The sequence below is a fragment of the Thunnus thynnus genome, chromosome 2 (assembly GCF_963924715.1).
Source record: "Thunnus thynnus chromosome 2, fThuThy2.1, whole genome shotgun sequence".
NCBI lineage: Eukaryota > Metazoa > Chordata > Actinopteri > Scombriformes > Scombridae > Thunnus > Thunnus thynnus.
Window position 1 is genome coordinate 34,953,998 of NC_089518.1, and position 19,453 is coordinate 34,973,450.

Consider the following 19,453-nt stretch of genomic DNA (forward strand, 5'->3'; position numbering starts at 1 on the left):
TCACTTGTTTTTGGATCCATTGCTTTACTTTTCACCAAATTCATTTGAAATCAGATTTTTTTCTAGCTGACCTGGTTTGGATGCCATATTCAAAAGCCTCTTGCTAATTGTGTTTTTTTGTTTGTTTCCTTCTTTTTAGTCATTTCCTATGTAAAGTACAATGAAATTGCTACTGTATATACTTACTATACATTAACTGTGATTTCCTTGTGTCTAACTGACTTTCCTGCCTCCATCAATGAAAGCTAAAAAACATTATTTGCCCCCCCACTCCTCAGAAGTACTGTATTAACATGACAGTCAGGGTCAGATGGTTTAAAGCAAAAAAAAAAAAAAAGAGTGTCTTATGATCTACTGCCTGATATTAATCCATGAGATTATTTAATTGAAAACATGAAACATGCAACCCCAAATAGGATTAGAAATCAGTCTGACGTTGTCTATCCATGCAGTCTGTCTCCAACCTGTCTCTGACTCAGTACTAAAGAGATGAACATGTAGTGTGTGTGTGTGTGTGTGTGTGTGTGTGTGTGTGTGTGTGTGTGTGTGTGTGATCTTGAAGCTTCACATCCGACTCTGGCATATGCCCTCCATCAAAGCCCATCCATTATTGAGGGAATGGTTTGTGTTGTAACAGGGAATGAAATGGTGTATTTTTATCACTCTGGACACCACACACACACACACAGACAAATACCCCATGCACACCTACACAGAGCCATCTAGTGTATAAGAGCAGAGAAATAAATGAAAAGAAAGAAAAGAAGGCTGAGAAAGAGATGTGGTGACGCTGAGCGCGAGGCTTGATAGAAATTATGGACTGGGGGCACTTTGAGGAATAAAAGGTGACGTCACTGGTGAGGTACAGATTTTTTACATGTTCTTGTGAAGAAAGATTTACACAGGCAGCAACGTTGCTCGTCCAGTTTATGAATTAATGCATAAAATTATCCAATTTTCCCTAAAATTTTCATATTAACATGTTTCAGTCATATTTTCTGCTTCTTCGATGTGGCTGCAAAGCACACTTTTGAGCATACTGAATACTCTCATCAGAATATTATTATTATTGTCATGTTATGTATTTTTGTCATGCAGCATTTAATTTTTGCACTCTTGCAAGCAACTTGTGTCACGCGTCACAATCTTATTGTACTATTCTTCTATACCGGTTCTGTCTCTACAAGGCTTGATACAGATTTTGTTTTCTACAAAACCAAAGTCTTATTTTTTTCCTGTGAGGTTTTGTTTGTACAAGTGTTCTGAGTCAGATTCATAGCTGCACAAACATCCCTTGTTTCAGCCTGATGAATGTCTGTCACCTCTTCATTCACAAAAATGTTCTCAAAGAGCAAAAAGAATTTCACACTACGAAGCTTCAGGTCCTGCTTTTGGAAATCACCAGACAAAACATAACAAACGTAGGAGTGTCAGTAGTAGGGGATCCCAAACAATTCAAAAAATATGAATCCAGCTGCCAAAAAACATCTGAGCTCTTGGAAATTCATGTGAATATCTAAACCATGTTTTCCTTAAAGCCAGATGTAAGAAAAACGCCTGATAAACATCATCCCTGAGAGTGGTAGGTAACATAACAAGGCTGTGATCAGACAGCAGTAAATCATTCCTGTGACTGTAACTTGATAAAGTCGTTGGCTAAAGACTAACAAAAGTTGATGTGAAGTGAAGGAAAAAAGGTCACCATTTTTTGAAACTTATACACAATTTAATTGACAGAAAACTGGAAGGAAAAAGTAGACGATGACCTGAATCACCAGAAAGGCAGTCAGACAGAAAGATAATGAGAGATGTTTCCCCCCCATCATAAACTTAGGAGAAACAGTAAGATCAATACCTTGAAAAAAAACATTATATCATCATTATATCACTATATTCTTATTCATTATTCTTGTCACCATACCCTGATTAAGAAATTTCCTGATTATCACATTTTTAATTAAAAGTATTTTTCTATTTTTTGACTTCTTATTAAAAAGAGAGAGTAATAATTTATAAAGGTAAAATTATAATATAGCATAAAATAACCTATATTAGTTAGACAATGACACTATGTCAAACCAAGGAGACTGTCAGTGGACTGTCAGTCAAGACATCTAAAGACTATGAGCAGCAGGTGAGAGTGTGATATTAGTGACAGAAAGCCGGTGAACCCTGACACACAATACAGTAAATCAGGTCAAAAGATTAAGACCTTCGGTGGCATGTGAGAGACGAGAACAAACAGAGACAGTGCGGGAAAAAGTGAGGAGTAGAGACACAAAATAAGGCAAGAAAAGGTGTTGCATGTTATATACAGTATATGATATATTACACCTGTGGTCAATAACAAAGAAAGAGAGACAATAAGGCAAAAGAGAGAGAGAGAGAGAGAGAGCAAGCAGCGCTGAGACAGACACATTAAAGCCCAGGATGCACGAGCACGTGAGGCCTGGTGACCCTGAGCATAGAGGGATCAACATTCAACTGCTTATCCCCTTATCCCACTAGTCAACCAACCAACCAATCAGCCATCACACACACACACACACACACACACACACACACACACACACACACACACATACACATATACACACACACACCGCCAAACAAATGAAAAATGTTTCTCACCTCCTGAACACTGTTAAATGTCAAAATTCGCCCCCAATGGGCAACAATTTTAATAATCTATTGATCCTTTCAGTCATTTTACAAGCAAAAAAAGCCAAACATTCTCTGGTTCCATCTTCTTAGATGTGAGGATTTACTGTTTGACTCCAACACATGACATAATTTTAAAATCATTAGGTTCTGGACTGTTGGTCGGACAAAACAAACAAATTGAGGGCATCACAGAGGGCTCTGGGAAACTGTTAACAGCATTTGTTCACAATTTTGTAACATTTTGTGAAAATTATGAACAAATTAGTTGATAATGAAAATAATGGTTAGTCGCAGCTCTGCTTACACACATCCAAAATGGACAATTTAAGCCTGCTGGTTGTTATGAGCAGTGATAGTGATGTTGCATCAATGCATAATTAGAGCTGAAACGATTAGCTGATTAATCGATTAGTCAATCAATAGGAAAATAAGCTGCAATAATTTTCATTTTTCAAGCAAAAATGCCAAATATTCTCTGATTCCAGCTTCCCAAATGTGAGGATTTGCTACTTTTATATCATTTTAAACTGAATGTCTTTGGGTTTTGGATGCTGGCCGGATATAACCAGACATTTGAAAATGTCATCTTGGGCACTAAGAAATGATGATGGGCATTTTTTTTCCATTATTTTTGACATTTTATCGACTAAACAATTAATCAATTAATCAAAAATGAAATCTGCAGACTACTGAGACGTTATAGAGTAAAAGTCCAGCTTGCGACAACCAGAGGCTCCAATGTTCAGTACACTTCATAATACTTAATGAGTTGAACACAGACACAGTTACTGTTATTAGATCATTAGTTTGTCTTGAGGGTGGCACTAAAGGAAAGTCCTTGGGGGCATTAAAATCATGAGTTTTCACCCTTAGGAGTATCAATCTTTTTATCAAATTTCAAGGCAATCTGCCAATTAAATTTTCATACAGTGGTAAAGTCAGAGGTCACCAAAAATGTATGATTAGTTTGTTGGAAACTAGGAATAACCTCAGTTATCATAGAAATCAACATATGCAGGGACCAAAGTGTTGGTCAAAGAGAAATTTTGACCTGATGGTGGCACTAGACTTAGTCAGACGGTTTCTAATATCACTTTATCTCCAGCAAATGTTGGAGCAATCTTGCCAGTAGCGATGTTGGATGGACTGACTGATGAACCAACCGGTGGACAGTTTGGTGTGATGATCTGAGAGGAATTAGAGTTTCTGCATGTAACTATGATGGGATCTATAGTAGAAACTGAATTGGAAAGGATACATGTACCTTTTACACATTGGAAGATAAAATGACTGGTCTACTACAGATGTTCTCAGCTTGAATAAAACAGATTTTTGTTTAATACTGTTCAGTCATTGTCACAGAAAATGTGATAAAATGTCCTTTTTACCACTCTCAGAAATAAAAAAAAAAATATTTTTATCCTCAGCAAAAAGTATTTTCATTATGAAGACAGAATGTATTCACTTTGGTGGGCTTCAATCAAAAGTACTGTTGGGAAATTTGGAAACTTTTTCCATTGCAGCCAGTGAGATACAGCAGTAATCAAACATTATGTGTGTGTACGTGTCTGTGTGTGTGTGTGTGTGTGTGTGTGTGTGTGTGTGCGTGTGTGCGTATGTATGAGTCTTGTGCTTGTTCGCTTACTAAATGAGAATAATGAATTGGATTCTTGGAGTATAATATTGGGGCTGTTTTTTTGAGTCAGGTGCTTGGCAGGTGACAGATAATCAAATATGTGTGTTTGTTTGTGAGTGTGTGTGTGTGTGTGTGTGTGTGTGTGTGTATGTTTGTCTACAACATCCTAACAATTCAAGGTTTAACTGAAAATTAATTAAAAGTACATGAAGCGAATAATTTATGCAGAAAATAAAACAAGTAAAAAAATAAAAAGACTAAAAGTAACGCTTTGAGGTTAATGCCTCTGTCATAAATCATGGAGAATGCCACATCTTGCTGGAAAAGACTCACTTCAAAAGTTTAACTGCTGGACACAAGATGTCTCCTACTGCACTTTTAAGTCCATTCTAATTGTACAGTATGTGCACTGGAGGCTTCAAGTTTGCACATCACACTTGTGTAAGCTGCTAGTTGGGATGTCACAAAACCTCGCTTTGTACATCCACATGTTAAACTGAGATTTAAGGTGAGCACAGAGAAACCTTCCACTTTTAGCAAATGAATGCGAAAACAACCTTCTAGTGTCAAACTCTGCACATACATCATCCTGCACAGTGAAGTGCAAACATCCAAATGAAGTAACAAGAAGAAAAACAAGTTTTTGACAAGAGGAAGACATAAAGCAGATATATTACATACCTTTCATGAAATACTACATTCACAGTAGTTATTACCTCTCGAGTGTAGAAGTTAATTATGAATTTTTTTCAGCCAAATACCAGCAACTATGGTAACTTTCATATGATCTGGAAAAGTCATCAGGCTCAGCTGTGCTTTGCGCATGCTAATCTGGGAATGGCAACATTTGGGATGAAACATTTAGCACCATGTTCATCTGATCGTTTGATGCCAGTAGCACATATTGGATGCAGCGTACAGAAACGTGATGTAAGGTACAGTAGCCAGGATAGGGAGTGTGACGGGGGATATGTAACTGTCAACACATGTCACGTTGGAAAATAGGACAGTGTGGTAAATGCGGCTGTGGTGACGCTGCCAGTACTGATTATACATGCCGCACGCTCATAACTCTGATGGATTTATTTTAAAAGATGACGATCAACGTTTCTGCAAACAGCCTTGTGTTCAGGATAAAAAAGATTTTTCAGTTTTCAAGATTTTTTATCTTGAAGAAGGCACTTTGTAGAAATGTTGATTCAGATCATTAATTTCAGAGGTATCCTGTCATTGGTGTTAGACAAGTGGAACCTTTGAGCTGCTGGTGCTGTTAGATGAAAAGTCAGGAGATGTACCAGATTGCATGCCAATACATCTTATATATGTTAAGATATTTAACTGTGGAGAGTGTTGTACTGATCAGCAGCTAGTATCAACCCACGAGCCTTGATGTACATGTGGAAACACACCTTACAAAGCTGTGACTTAAAGTTTAGTGATGCCTATCCTGAAATAGCTTGATAAACGTCAGTGAGGAAAGTGAGTGTAAGATGCTCTCCTCTGCCTTAACAAATACTGTCTGTTTGCATTTAGGAAAGTCACATACAGTAACTCACAGTTGCTTCAGTGAGCCAATTAGTGATCTGTACCAATATGAGGCAAGATACCTTTTTTTGTGGTAGTATAGAGGTTTTTCTAGATGAATGTAATCAGATAATGCTTCATTAAGAATCAACTCGCCATTCATTTGCTGAAAAATGTATGCTTTCAAAGCAGAGTACAGCCTGAATGGATGTCTGGCAGCTGAAACAATAAGGATTTCAGAAAAGTTAACAGCCAGCTGCAAACAGTTAGAGAGAATGAGAGGGTGCTATCATCAGGAGAGCGACTGAGATCGAGAGGAGCTCTGAGTGCAGCCAGGAATACAGTTACTTCTCTGCCGTTTTTTCCTTTTAATTTCTGGGCAGAAGCGCAGTGGGATGGCAGGTTGGGTAAGCACATGCCAGACTCGGTTCAAATTCATATCTGCCTCTGACTGAAAATGAAAACCACATTTCATTCTCCATCCAGCAACTGTCTGTTACCCACTGTCTCTCTAATCTGAATGTTTGTCCAGGTCAGAGTGATAGCATGCCACAGTACGGCCACTAATCCTACAAACAGGAAACCTCTATCTGACTGACACAGATATAGAGCATGGCGTATGCAAGGTACAGGTGTCTTCACACACGCACACACTTAGAAGATTGACATAGTCCTGTAGTACCTGAACGCACCACTGGTCACTGATAAGAGGAGGAATTTAAAGTAACTTCCAGCTAAAGTCACCACCAGTATGAATCTTCAGTGTGGACAGACTAGAAACTTCAGCCACCTGCTCTTTCACACATGTGACTGCTTTAGTTGAGTCCCAGAAGGGTCCAAGAGTCAGACTGCACATCTGGCAGGGCTTCAGTGTCTCGTCATCATCCAGCTGTGAGAAGGTCGTCTCCCCGCTGTTACTGAGCAACGTAACAATGGCTGGAGTGAGTCCCGTTTGCATCAAACATGTGATATTTGTGCCCAGTACGTCAGTGCTGCTGAGAGTTTTATCGGTATTTTTTTAAAATGCTGTAAATGACTATCCACTAAAGAAGCTGAGACCTTTTCTGATGATGCGGATTTTATCCCCAACTGCTAATGTGTTGGGAAACCACCCTTCCTCATCCAAAGAGATGAAAACAAAGTTAATCCAGCTCAAAAAGAAAGGAACACGTCTCAAATGGCATGGCTGCACCTTGAGTGAGTATTGGCGCAACAAATAGATCCCACAAGGAATCGGCATCCAAAAAGCCCCTACCGTTGGGAAACAAACTGAGAACATTAACAAGAAATGGTGTGAAATACTGAATAAATGTTCCACGGATCTCATGCTGTTGATTATTGAAGAGGTCTCACAACAAAAGGATCATGGGTCAAAGGGTCATGATTTTAATAATGTCATTGACTCTATTAAACAAACACTCAAACAGTCATATGAAGATGGTCTGATGGCAACAAAAATCAATAAATACAAGCAGGATACCCTGGACTACATTCAGGGCAAAGTCTACAAGTGGGTCCAAGAAGAAGACCCTCAACATCCATCCACCGCAAGCCACCAGACTAACCAGTCAGATACCACCCCGACCAACAGTGATTTCCCTAGTGACTCTGATCTAACAGGAGCTACTACCAGCACCCAGCAGGCAGAAGTCACAATCCAAAAAACGGCTAGTGGCGTGGAAGAAAACAAGGAGGGGCGAGAAGAAAGCCAGTCCCCAGGGACAAGCCCTTCACCCGCCAGCAAGCCAGAATCCCGCAATGATCCTCTCCAATGAGGTACTCACTCCCTATCAAACTTTCTGCTCTCACCAAAGGCCTAACCTTTGTCCCCACATGCAAGAGAAACTCTTTCGAAGTGAAGACGGATTCATTCCGCTTATGTAGAAAGATTAAACTGAAACATATGTTTGGCAAATCTGATATACCAAGGCCTGATAAACCTGTATTTAAGCCTAAAAGCACATGTATGCCTTATTCCTCAAATCCCTCTATCCACACTTTTTGCATAATAGTTGAGCGAGAAACCTTTGACTTATTTAAAGACAAATCCCATCATTCTCTCTCTAATCTCAGTCAAGATGAACATTTGGCTTTACAGGAACTTTCAAAAGACTCTGAGATTATTATCAAGCCTGCTGACAAGGGGGATGCTATAGTCATTTAGAACATGTCAAGACTACAAAGAAGAGTCCTACCGGCAATTAACTGATGAACATTTTTATAGAAGACTGAAGTTTCACCCTACCCTCGATTTACAAAAAAGATCTTAAATGTGACAGGCCAAGCTCTTGAACTGAACTGGATCACTAAGAATGAACATGAATCCATAAATGCTTGGTTAAACCCAAAGGTCGACCTTTTATAGCCCATAACGATTCTCTACTAGAGCCATTATCTATTTATGTTGATCATTTTCTAAAACCATATGTTCAGAAGCTTCCATCATATATTAAGAACTCTACTGACTTAATCAACAAGATATTAACATTAAAGGATTTACCTAATGATATCATTCAGGCCACCTTAGAAGTGGAAAGCCTTTACATTAATATCTCCCATGACAGAGGTCTTGACACTACAAGACTCACTGAGGAAACACTCCCACCCAGTATGTGTATTTGTGAGCTGGCTGCTTTGGTCCTTGACTGAAATACTTCTCCTTCTTTGGAGATTTCCTCCTACAACGCAAAGGAACATCGATGGGTTCTACTTTTGCTCTGGAATGTGCTAATTTACTATATATGTGGGTGTTGTTTTTTTTTAAAACACCCACATATATAGTAAGGGTGTGCCCGAATACAAATACATTATTCGGCAAAGCACAAATAGTGGGTTTTATACGAATATTTGTTTTATACAACTCCAGTTCAAGACCCGATGTGGGGACGTCCTTCATAAGGTAGTTTATTTATGAACACTTATTGTAACACTTTAATTTTCTAAAATTACAAGTGTAATAAAAACAAAAACAGGATTTTTAAGCCTCTTTCCACTTTTATTCGAATACAAATACAGATACAAATAATTTTGCTTCCTCAACAAATACAGATACAAATACAAATACTGGGATCTCTGCACATCCCTAATATATAGTTATGTTTTTAACATTAACAGAAAGCCCTACCTTCTCCAAGAGACTAGCAATGAGTTGAATTATTTTGTTAATCTTCTCAATAGTATGAATCTTGACCTTAAATTCTCAGTTGAATATGATCATAAAAGTGTTTTTTTTTGGATATGTGGATTGAATTACGCAGTGGCAGCCTCATCCCTACCTTATATCAAAAAGAAACGGACAGGAATACATTCCTCCTAGCCAGGAGTGCTCATCCCAGAGCTCTGAAATATGTTGTACCCAAGAGTCACTTTTATAGGCTCAGACACATGTGTCACTCTAATGAGGAATTCATCGATAAAGCTGCTGCAATGAAAAAATGCTTTTTATGGACAGAGGCTTCTCTTTACAGTGTAGTTATAAAGCCTTCCAAGTTGCATTTTCTAAATCTGCTCTGACCTTTTACAAAAAGATAAAAGTTACTCTGTCTCCTGCATCACAATGTATGCCCCTCAGGCATTTATCCTCAAGAACACTATTCTAAAACACTGGCCTATTTTGGCCTCTGACCCAGCATTAGCCCAGCATTTTAAGGATTATCCATGTGGCAATTGTGCCCAGTGCAACAATACATGGAAAACCTCTGTTTTTAGACATTCAAGATTGGGCAAAAGTTTTCCTGTTATGCAGCACAGAAAATGTTATTTATTAAAATGCTAAAACAAAGGATTAGTGATCACAGGACATCAAACACAATGATGTGAACTATCCTGTTGCCTATCATTTCAATGTATTTTCACACCCTATCTCCTCTCTACGATTCCAGGACATTGAACACATTGAATCGCCAAGAGGGGGAGATATGGAAAGAAAAGATATGCCAAAGGGAGCTCTGTTGGATTGACACTTCAGATACACTTCAGCCTACGGGCTGCATAGATCTAAGTGTGCAGAAATTTCTTCTATCAGTTTGGACTCATTGGTACTTCCAGCACCTTAGCAAAGATTTACCCAGGTGGAACGGTGATGATCCTGTCGTTTCACTTTTTTGCCTTCGCCCTCTATCTCTTGTGTGCTCTCTCTGTCTTTCAACTAGATAGCAATGATTATCTGTGTAATGGGATAAGTATTTGTATTAGAACTGCATCTTGTATTGGGCTATCCTGTGTCACTACCTCATTTTCTAGTGTGTATACAGTTATGGTGTGAAGAAGACAATCAACATTTAGTAAATGTGTTATGATTTCTGACAAATCATTGTTAAATGGGTGTTTAGGCTAAGCCTAATTTAACAGTTCTCCATATTTATACTGGTGGTAATAGCAAAAGTGTCCCTTCATGCTCTTATTTTGAATGTATCCTGTATTATTTACTGAAAGTGATCAGTTTTGACAAGAAACAAGGTACACCCTGGGCAGGTCACCTATCAAGACAAGCTTATTGGCAGACAAGAACACTGGTAGAGGACAATTCTGCAAAACCCTAGAATTTGCTCAATGTCAAAGTTTTTTAGCATTCAGCATAATTATTTTTTAAAATCCATTCTTTCTACAATATATATGCATAGCAACTATAGTATGGTTAAGTTTAGGGCAAGATCTTGGTCATGGCTACTAAACATGGCAACCCTTTCTCCTAGAAATGATGTTCATATACGACTAAATTGTAGCAGCATATGTTTGATAGAAATGTTATGCTGGCTGAATTATATTTTCTCTCAACATAATGACAAAATGTTGTCATTTAACCTATTTGGCAAGTTGCTAAAATGATTGATACTGAACGTATGAGTGAGTGTTCAGAGACAACATAGTTGTTTATTTTTTTCCACCAAAATATCTGATCTTGCAGTACAATATCTGCTAGTAGAAACTACAGCAATATTAAAATTTTTATGGTTGTATTTTGGCACTGGAAGCACATTGTTAAGGTGAGAGGAAAAAAAGTGAACATTAACTGCAGGTCTGTTATGGAACACATATTCCCACATGAAAGCTAAATGCGCTACATGTGCTACTACTAACATAACACTACCTGCGTTGGCACAGTATTGGACATAAATAGAGAGATGTGTAATCATCTGTGATGTATGTAAGAGGGAAAATGGTCACAGGGCTTACACATGCAGACTGACACACATGTTAACAGTCAAATTTCAGGCAATGGAGTTTCCAATTGACCTAACTTGCATGTTTTGGGAGAAAAAGCAAACATTTTCATCTTGTCAATGTACAGTAAACTTTCCTACAACAGTAAATATCCCATTTATGAGGATCAAAGATAAAATATTTTCCTTGACCTGGTGTCACAGGTTTTACTTGGAGTTTTTGAAGCACTTTGTAATAGTGAAGTTACAATGAACAGTGACCACTATGGCTAAACAGAATGGGAAAAGAGCACCATCTAGGGACTCATCAACTAAGATTCAGTGTCACAGTACTGCCCACAGTGGGAATATCTGGGAAGGGCAGTGCAACAACACTACCAAAGAAGATATCACCAAAACCAAAAATAGAGGATATATCTGCTAAAACACTTTTCTTAGCCTGCTAGTTAAAAGGTCAAACCTGCATACATACATAAAGTACAAATATTTAGCTTCATAATGATTTCTTTTACATAAACTGCTGCTTGCATCTTGGACAGCTTCTTTTCTTTTGGGGTTTAGAGTTTTTGCTTCACCTGTACAAAACTTATTTTGTGTTTTGGTTTTACTAAAACTATTTTTAGCCCACTCTGAGCGCATGCACTTGAGCTGACAAGCATGTCTGCCTAACTTCTCTTTCTGAGACCTTTCATTCTGGGGAATCAAACTCAGTTGCAGTTTCTACTCGCAAACTCCAACGGCGCTCCAACGCAGCACGCTACCACTGCTCCCCATCGAGCCCGACTGCTGCTAATGAGACTGAGGAAATAATTATCCATTTAGCACAGGAGGCCCTGGGTGTCCTTTGTATATAATCATCAACATCTTTCCAATAATTACAATCATATTAAGTGATACCATACTTCAGTAAAACTCCTGGCTTGAGCCTAAAAATCACACTTCTCTATATTTTATACATACAGAAAACAACAGACAGTATTTATTCTTTGTCTGAAACGCTTATTCTGCAAAGAGAGAGAGAGAATGAAAGTGAAAACAAGCTTTCCGAAAGAGGATATGGCAATAGCAGGGATTATGAGCAGCATATAAGGAAGAAGAGAGGAGGGGAGAGGACTTATGTAATCATGTAGATCCACAGTCAATCTCTCCAATCCCTCTAATCAAGTCTAGGGGGATCAGTCTGCAGACAGGATGTGTGTCTGTTTTACAGCACACAATACATAACAACCACCATTTCAACTTTATTGCTCCTCTTTCTGTAGAGATGTCAGTTATCTAGGAGGATATTTAATTTTAGTTTATTAAACCAAGTGTAGTACAAGTACAAAATGCTGAAATCCAGTGTGCATTAGCAGCCACTTGTTGTACTAAAATGTCACTAACAAGACACCAAAATGTTAACATTTCTGTTAACGTGACATGGAAATGTCAGTTGTTCGGTTCATCATTTTAGTCCAGACTGAAATATGCAAACAACTATTTTATGGATTGCCATTAAATTTGAGGCTGAGGCTGACATTTGTGGTTTTGGGTGAAATATCTACTAAAACTATTGGATGAATTGCCATAAAATCTGGTTCATCCATGTCCACTGATGTCTTACCTAGCACCATAAATCAGGTCAAAATTCTTATTTGTCCAATAATTTGGTTTATGGCTAATTGTAATTGTTAACATGTTAGCATGATGAGGTTAGCATTTAGCTCAAAGCAACACAGAGCCTCATGTGTGGCTGTAGATTCTTAGTTTTGTTACTGCTGCTGCATCTTTGGTCTGCAAGAGGAAATGAAGAGAAGAGGAAATAGGTCTGTTTTATTCTCTGTTCAATAGTGGTAGTTTGAAAACAATGGAGGGGGAGAAAAATTGGGGAATTTTAAGACTTTTAATGACACATAAAATTGAATACATGTCCCTGACACGCTGTTCTACAACTTAAGAGATTTTTCCGTATTTTCAATTTGTTAAATTCAGATAATTTTCAGACTTTTTAAGAGCCTGTTAATATTGTGATTTAAATTATTGTTCAACAGAGTTTCCTTATTTAATTCATAACTATATGATAAATGCATGTAGGAGGAGGAGGTCATTTTAAAAAACAGGATATCTGATATATTGAAAATCAATGTACTCAAAGAAAAACAGGGTCATATACAACAATATGCAAGTAAATTATCCAGGTGAGTTTTGATAAGTTACTTTCTATTTCTGTACCTGAAGCACAATGTCAAGTCCTGTCAGTACTGAACAATACAAGTAGAGAATAACTTCAGCCAGCTGAATCAGAGGTCAGGTTACAGGCTTGACTTGAAGCAAGAAAGCAAAGAAAAAAAAAGAATGAAAAGAATGATAGCACAGATTAAAACCACCTTCAAAAAAAATCCAATATAAAAGAAAATGTATTTCCCTGGTCCACAGACAGATACAAGTCAGAACAGCTGCCAAAAGAAGAAAAGCAGAAGCCTTCAACAGCTGAAAGGTCTTCAGAAAAGAACCTGTCATATACAGTACTTCTGTCCACCACATATTTTTGCTGGTAGTCATTGAAGTACTTCACTGTGCTTCCAGCCACCCAGTAACAATTGATTAAACTTGGTTGACAGTTGGTTGAACAGAAATATCTCCACAGCTGCAGGATGGATTACCAAACACTTTTGTGCAGACATTCATGACTTTGATGATCCCCTGAATATTTCTCCAGCATGACCATCAGGTTCATTTGCAGTTTGGAGTTATTTGTCTTGATAAATATTGAATGGATTGCCATTAAATTCCCCCTCAGGATGAATTGTAATAACTTTGGTGACCTCTTAACTTTTCATCGACCACCATCATCAGGTCAAAATTTTAATCAAATACCTGCAAAACTAATTACATTCCCATCAGCCTCAGTTGTACTTTAGGTGCTATTAAACAAATGACTGCATGGTAAAATGCTAAACTAATGCTAAGATGGTCAACATGGTAAACATTACTTATTAAACATCAACATGTCCAGGGCTGCAACTAACAATCAACCTGGTGATTATTTTCTCAGTTAATTGTTTTGTCAATAAAATGTCAGAAAATACGTCTTCAAATGTCTTGTTTTGTCTGATCAAGAGTCCAAAATCCAAGATATTCAGTAAACTATCATGTATGACACAAAAAGCTTAAAATCATCACATGTGAGAAGCTGCAACCAGCAAATTTTTGGCATTTTTCTAAAAAAAATTACTTTAAGAAGTATTCAGTTATCAAAATAGTTCCAATTTACTGTTTATTGACTAATTGATTAATTGACTAATTGTTGCATGTTAGTATTGTAATTGTGAGCATGTTAGCATGCTTATTTTAACATTTAGCTCAAAGTATCTCTGTTTAGCCAAGTTTCTAGCAGTGACCTATGTCGACATGTAGTGAGGACCTGATTCACTCTGAAATACAGACATGTAAATGCCACTGAAGTAACAGTTATATTTCACCTTTTAACTTTCATTTAACCCAGATTTAACCTTATATATCTGGACATATTTTTAGGTGCAAATCACAAAATGAATGCTTACTGAACAGTGTTGTTTTCTAATGACAAAATGTACAGCTCACATACTGCCACAGTAAAAACTCTCTAGACATTGCACCAGCCCATTAGCCGAAAAGAGAGGAAAGCCTCATTTTTTTTAAACAATTCTGCTTTTGAGGACAGAGCAAAAAATGCAGGGGCAGCTCTGAAAACATCATTAAAAAAGATTCCCACAATTGTTCCATCTGAGCCAAATCACCCAACATGAGGCCCGTTAGGCTGTCACAGTGCTTCCTCTTAAGCCACCGGTTTCATGTCTCTCCTCCAAATGCTGACAAGACCATCCCTAAAGAACACTTTTCCCTCAAAATGATCCCTCGTGGATGTGGAGACAGGGAGCAACAGTCTGTCAGCGAGCATAAAAAGTGAAGAGGGATTTCTAAATCAACTACATCTGTACTTTTTCTCCCCAATGGAATCAGACTGGGCTGTGCAATTCATTAGATTTATCACTGGCTCATCCACTTATCTGAGCTCGGCATGTAATTTCACTTTCCATCCATCCTACCTGCTCCAACCACAAATTCCCATTTAGTAGCCTGTGTCAGCCGGCCAGACTGGAGTCCCACAGGCGGCTGATGCTCCCTTTCAATTTCAGTAAGGCCCATTAAAGCCAGCTAGCAAGTCAGCTAGCAGTGGATACCTGGGCTGTATTCATCTAACGGCTGACACACACTCTGAAGCTCCAATTTCTCTCTGCATTTGTTTTAATACACCCCAAGAGGTTGGTGGTGCACATGCTGTTGCTGTCAAAATAAGTGAGAGCAGTGAGCCAAAAAGTTAAAAGGAACTAGAAGAAACTGGAAACCAAAGCAAGAAAAGTAAAATCCAAAACTCATGTCATGTGTATTTCAAATCTATTGCACAAACTCGGTGTCATGGATTTAGATTTTACCTTTTTTATTGTATTGTAATGAAACGCTGTTGCCATCAAATGAAAACCTAGAAACCTCTAAAAAATGCAAAAAAAAAGACAGGAGCTGCACCCCGGAGTGAAGCAGACAACGAATCCACACCAAACATCACAGGTACCAAAGCAAAGACAAGAAAGCACGATGAAGCGTATCTCGCCTCGACTCAGCAGCAGTACTACAGCTGGTTATGAAGAGAGACCACAGTGTGTTGTGTGTCTCAAAATATCAGCTTCTGACAGTATGAAGCTGAACAACTTTTCACTCTATTGAAACTGTGTTGCCATCCTAGAAAACCTAGTAACTTCTAAAATGCAAAAAAGACTTGCATAATATTCTGAGCCCACAGAGGAATATGTAATCCTTCAGCATCATGTGTACTGTAAGTAAATGAAATGTAAATTTTGCAGTGTGTACTAGTTTGAAGCCCTATGTACCTGAAAAAGCAGTTGCATGAAAACTGGTTTACAGTATATTTGCCCCATGATGCATGATGTAATCCTTCAGTTGAAGGCAAAACATGAACATCCCCAAAACTGGAGCCACATATACAGTAAATCAGCTGGAAGTTTTTCCACATAACAGATACATTTAAAGAAAGTTTCTAGTCTTTTAAGAAGTGTAAAGGGGTAAAAACCTGCAAGAAGGACAGAAGAAAATACTGAGATTTATTACTGACATTACAACACATGATTGACTGGGTCTTCCATGAAATTTCCCAGTGACAAAAGGAGATCGCAGAGTTTGGAAGATTTTCTACTCACAACATGAAGTCTTGTTCCCAACATGGCTGGTCCCCACGGACTGTGATGGTCGTACTCTTCACATTCTGCACCTTTAAAGTCACATAAGCGTTGAACTTGTCTGGAAAAAGAGGAGGAAAATATATTCAGATTTAGATTTAACATTTCGGTTGAATAATTCATAACGCAACTCAGTAATATTTTGGTTTAATTTCATACTTTATAAAGCATAATGTGATGATGCAATAAGTGCTGCATATATTTACATGTTTAAAATGTTATCTCGTGATGAAAAGAAAATATTTTTAATATTTTCTTTTATTCCGTCTTGTTTTGTACCATCCTGAGGCTCAATTATTGATTGAACTACAGGAGGAAAAATAAATTCCACTCTGCATAACAATACAGTAAATAGCCATCATTTTTGGAGCAGTGATGCATCTATAGAGCTCATTACAAGATGGAGAGGAGATAACAAAGGCTAAAAATCTAAACCATGGGGGGGTTTTCAGACATAGGAGAAGTAATTAAATTACCCACATAGGGCTCAAAAAGGAACTAAAGAACACACAGACAGTTAGAAAGAAGATTTCATGCAGAATTCAATATTATACCCTAATATAAAGGAGATAAATATATTATCCACTCCCGAACCGCAGGATATGACAGCAAAACACAGAGATTATGCTTATTTTTAGCTGCGCAATACCTTATATTTTTCCCTTTTAATCAACAACAATGCAAAGACTATAAAACGTTGTGGATAGCATATTTGTGCAGGACTGTCAGACAACCTTAATCAAGTCCAAGTCAGTTATAGGTAGATGTATATCTGTCTCTAAAAATCTATCTGTTGATATTTGAGGACCATTCCCATACAAATGTGAGATCTCATGAAATGTCTTCCATCTTTTTCTTTGTTGAGACATGACTGAAAGTTTTAAGGATGGTGGGAAAAGTTACGTAAATGTGACAATGTTGCTAAAAGGCATCAGACCAAAACAAGCCACCGTGTCTCCCCCCTTAAATTACTTTTATATACTGCTGATTTGTTTTGCCAAATAGGTTTTTGTAAGAAACTGAATTCTTGCCTGCAACTATGTTCACTGGCACAGAATAAACTCGTCCTATCTCATGTTTTCAAGTCAGTCGCTACATAAACATCCAACAACCAACCGACATTGATCGTGCTTTAGTTGCTATGAACAGATACTGCAAGGACTTCTAGAAAATTAGTGGTAAGTTGCAGGAAGTTTATTAAAGTGTAAAGAACAATAAATAAAGGAGATTACAGGTGTTTTTTTTTTAAATAAAAATGTGTAAGTGGATGTCTCATTTCTACTGTATGCAATACTGAACTTTTGCTGGAATTTGGTTCTATCCTCAAGAGGAACTTTAAAACAAACATTAGCTCTCTTTCCAGTCAGTGAAAGGATGAAATCTGAACACAAGCCGTCTGATATTACTGTACTTTTTATCTTTTACTTGTGTATGTTCTTCTATTTTTCCTCAAATTATCTTTTATTTAGATGCAGACTAAATACAGTATAGGAAAACTTAACATTGTCATTATTAATATCGTTCAGTATTGAAAGTGAAAAGATTCAGCATCAATATGTGAAGGTAGAAATTTGAATTTTCAACTTGAGAATCCTTTACTTAATCCATTTGGCCATCCAGGAGACAAGTGGGAGGACAGCGACAGAAATGAACAAAAATGAACAATTACACCCTAAATAACTGTGCTGTGTGCCTTTTAATAATGTTCATTTGCAAAAAGGTGTCATTAACTGTGGAAGTGCCGAACAGGGAACATTTTGTACCAAGAAAAAGCCACTTCAAATGGTGAACCAGAGTCTCATTACATTTTCTCATCAGACACTGATGGCTGTACAGAGAACTATATGACCCTTTCCTCCTTTTCTATGACACTGGTCCATTTCCAGCATTGATCCAAGCTTAAAATATTCATACCCAGTCATGTTAAGGCTACAATTGGATAATTATTTTCTCTTTTTCCTGGAAGCCTCTCCTTGTTCTAATGTAGGGCCTGGAGTTATTATTTCATAATATGAGCACTGTAAAGCCCTTTACATCAATGTAACTTTGTCGTCTTCTACTGCAACTACTGTTTTTTTATTCACAATCAGATAGCCTGGTTGCAGACTTCTGAATTGCTGCCCACATCTCATTTTCAGTGATTCAAACAGGTCTGCTGTCATTTTAAGTCCATAAAAAACACAAAAATGGTGACAAAAATATGATTGACAGTGCTGTACAGGTTGTTGTAAGTCCACAATAACCACTGTTGATCAATCGGCATATTTCATCAATCGACGTGAAAAACTTTGAAAAATGTCCCTACTGATTGGCAAAACAAAGCAAAATGAACAGATCAGAGCAATTCAGTCTTATTATCAGGTAATAATAAAACTAAAGATGTGTAATGTGCGAAAGTTGTGTCTGGTGTGAGTACACTGGTGGTTGTTATGTATTTGCCTAAAAAGAGGTTGTTTTACACCGTTTATAATGATAAAATAATAGAGTGTCCTCCCAAGAAAAAATTATACCATGACATCAGTCATTTTTGCAAATGTACAGCTGCAACGATTCATATTTTAATCTATTAGTCAATAAGTCAATCAACAGAAAATTAGTTGGCGACTATTTTAATAATCGATTCATCGTTTAAATTACTGTTCAAGCAAAAATGACAAACATTTGGCTGGTTCGAGGTTTTCAAATGTGAGAGTTTGTTGCTTTTCTTGGTTTTACATTATAACGCATAGATAATTATTATAGATAAAACAATCTGAAGATGTCACCTTGTACTTTAAGATGTTGTGATCAGCATTTTGCACTGTTTTCTGATGTTTTATAGTTCAAATGATTAATCAGTGAATCAAGAAAATACTCAACAGATTTATCGATGATAGGAAAAAATTGTTAGTTGCAGCTCTACAATGTTGACATATGTTTATGTTCATGTGACAAAGACCTCTAGAGTCTGGAGGTATTATAACTTTTTTTACTCAGGAGTAAATGATGTAACGTCGCTATGTCTGTCAGCAAACAAAACGTCAGACTTTGGGCGAACCGTGTTGTATGAGTGAATTAATTCACTAAAAATATGATACAATAAATAAATAATTGTAAAATCAAATGAATAAATAAAAAGAAAGAGTTCAAATACCATGCAGGTTTAAAGAGCACTTATATGCATGATGTATGTAGTCACAAACGTTTGTCGTATC

At 37.4% G+C, this 19,453-nt stretch overlaps 1 protein-coding gene across 1 annotated transcript in view; it reads right to left on the minus strand.

Moving 5' to 3' along the window:
• LOC137169129 (protein unc-13 homolog B-like) overlaps positions 1–19,453 on the minus strand; it is a 202,162-nt gene that overhangs the window by 151,893 nt on the left and 30,816 nt on the right. Inside the window, exon 3 of the mRNA XM_067572132.1 lies at positions 16,221–16,320. Within this exon, the coding sequence (XP_067428233.1) occupies positions 16,221–16,320 (100 nt within the window). The remainder of the gene's footprint in view (positions 1–16,220; positions 16,321–19,453) is intronic.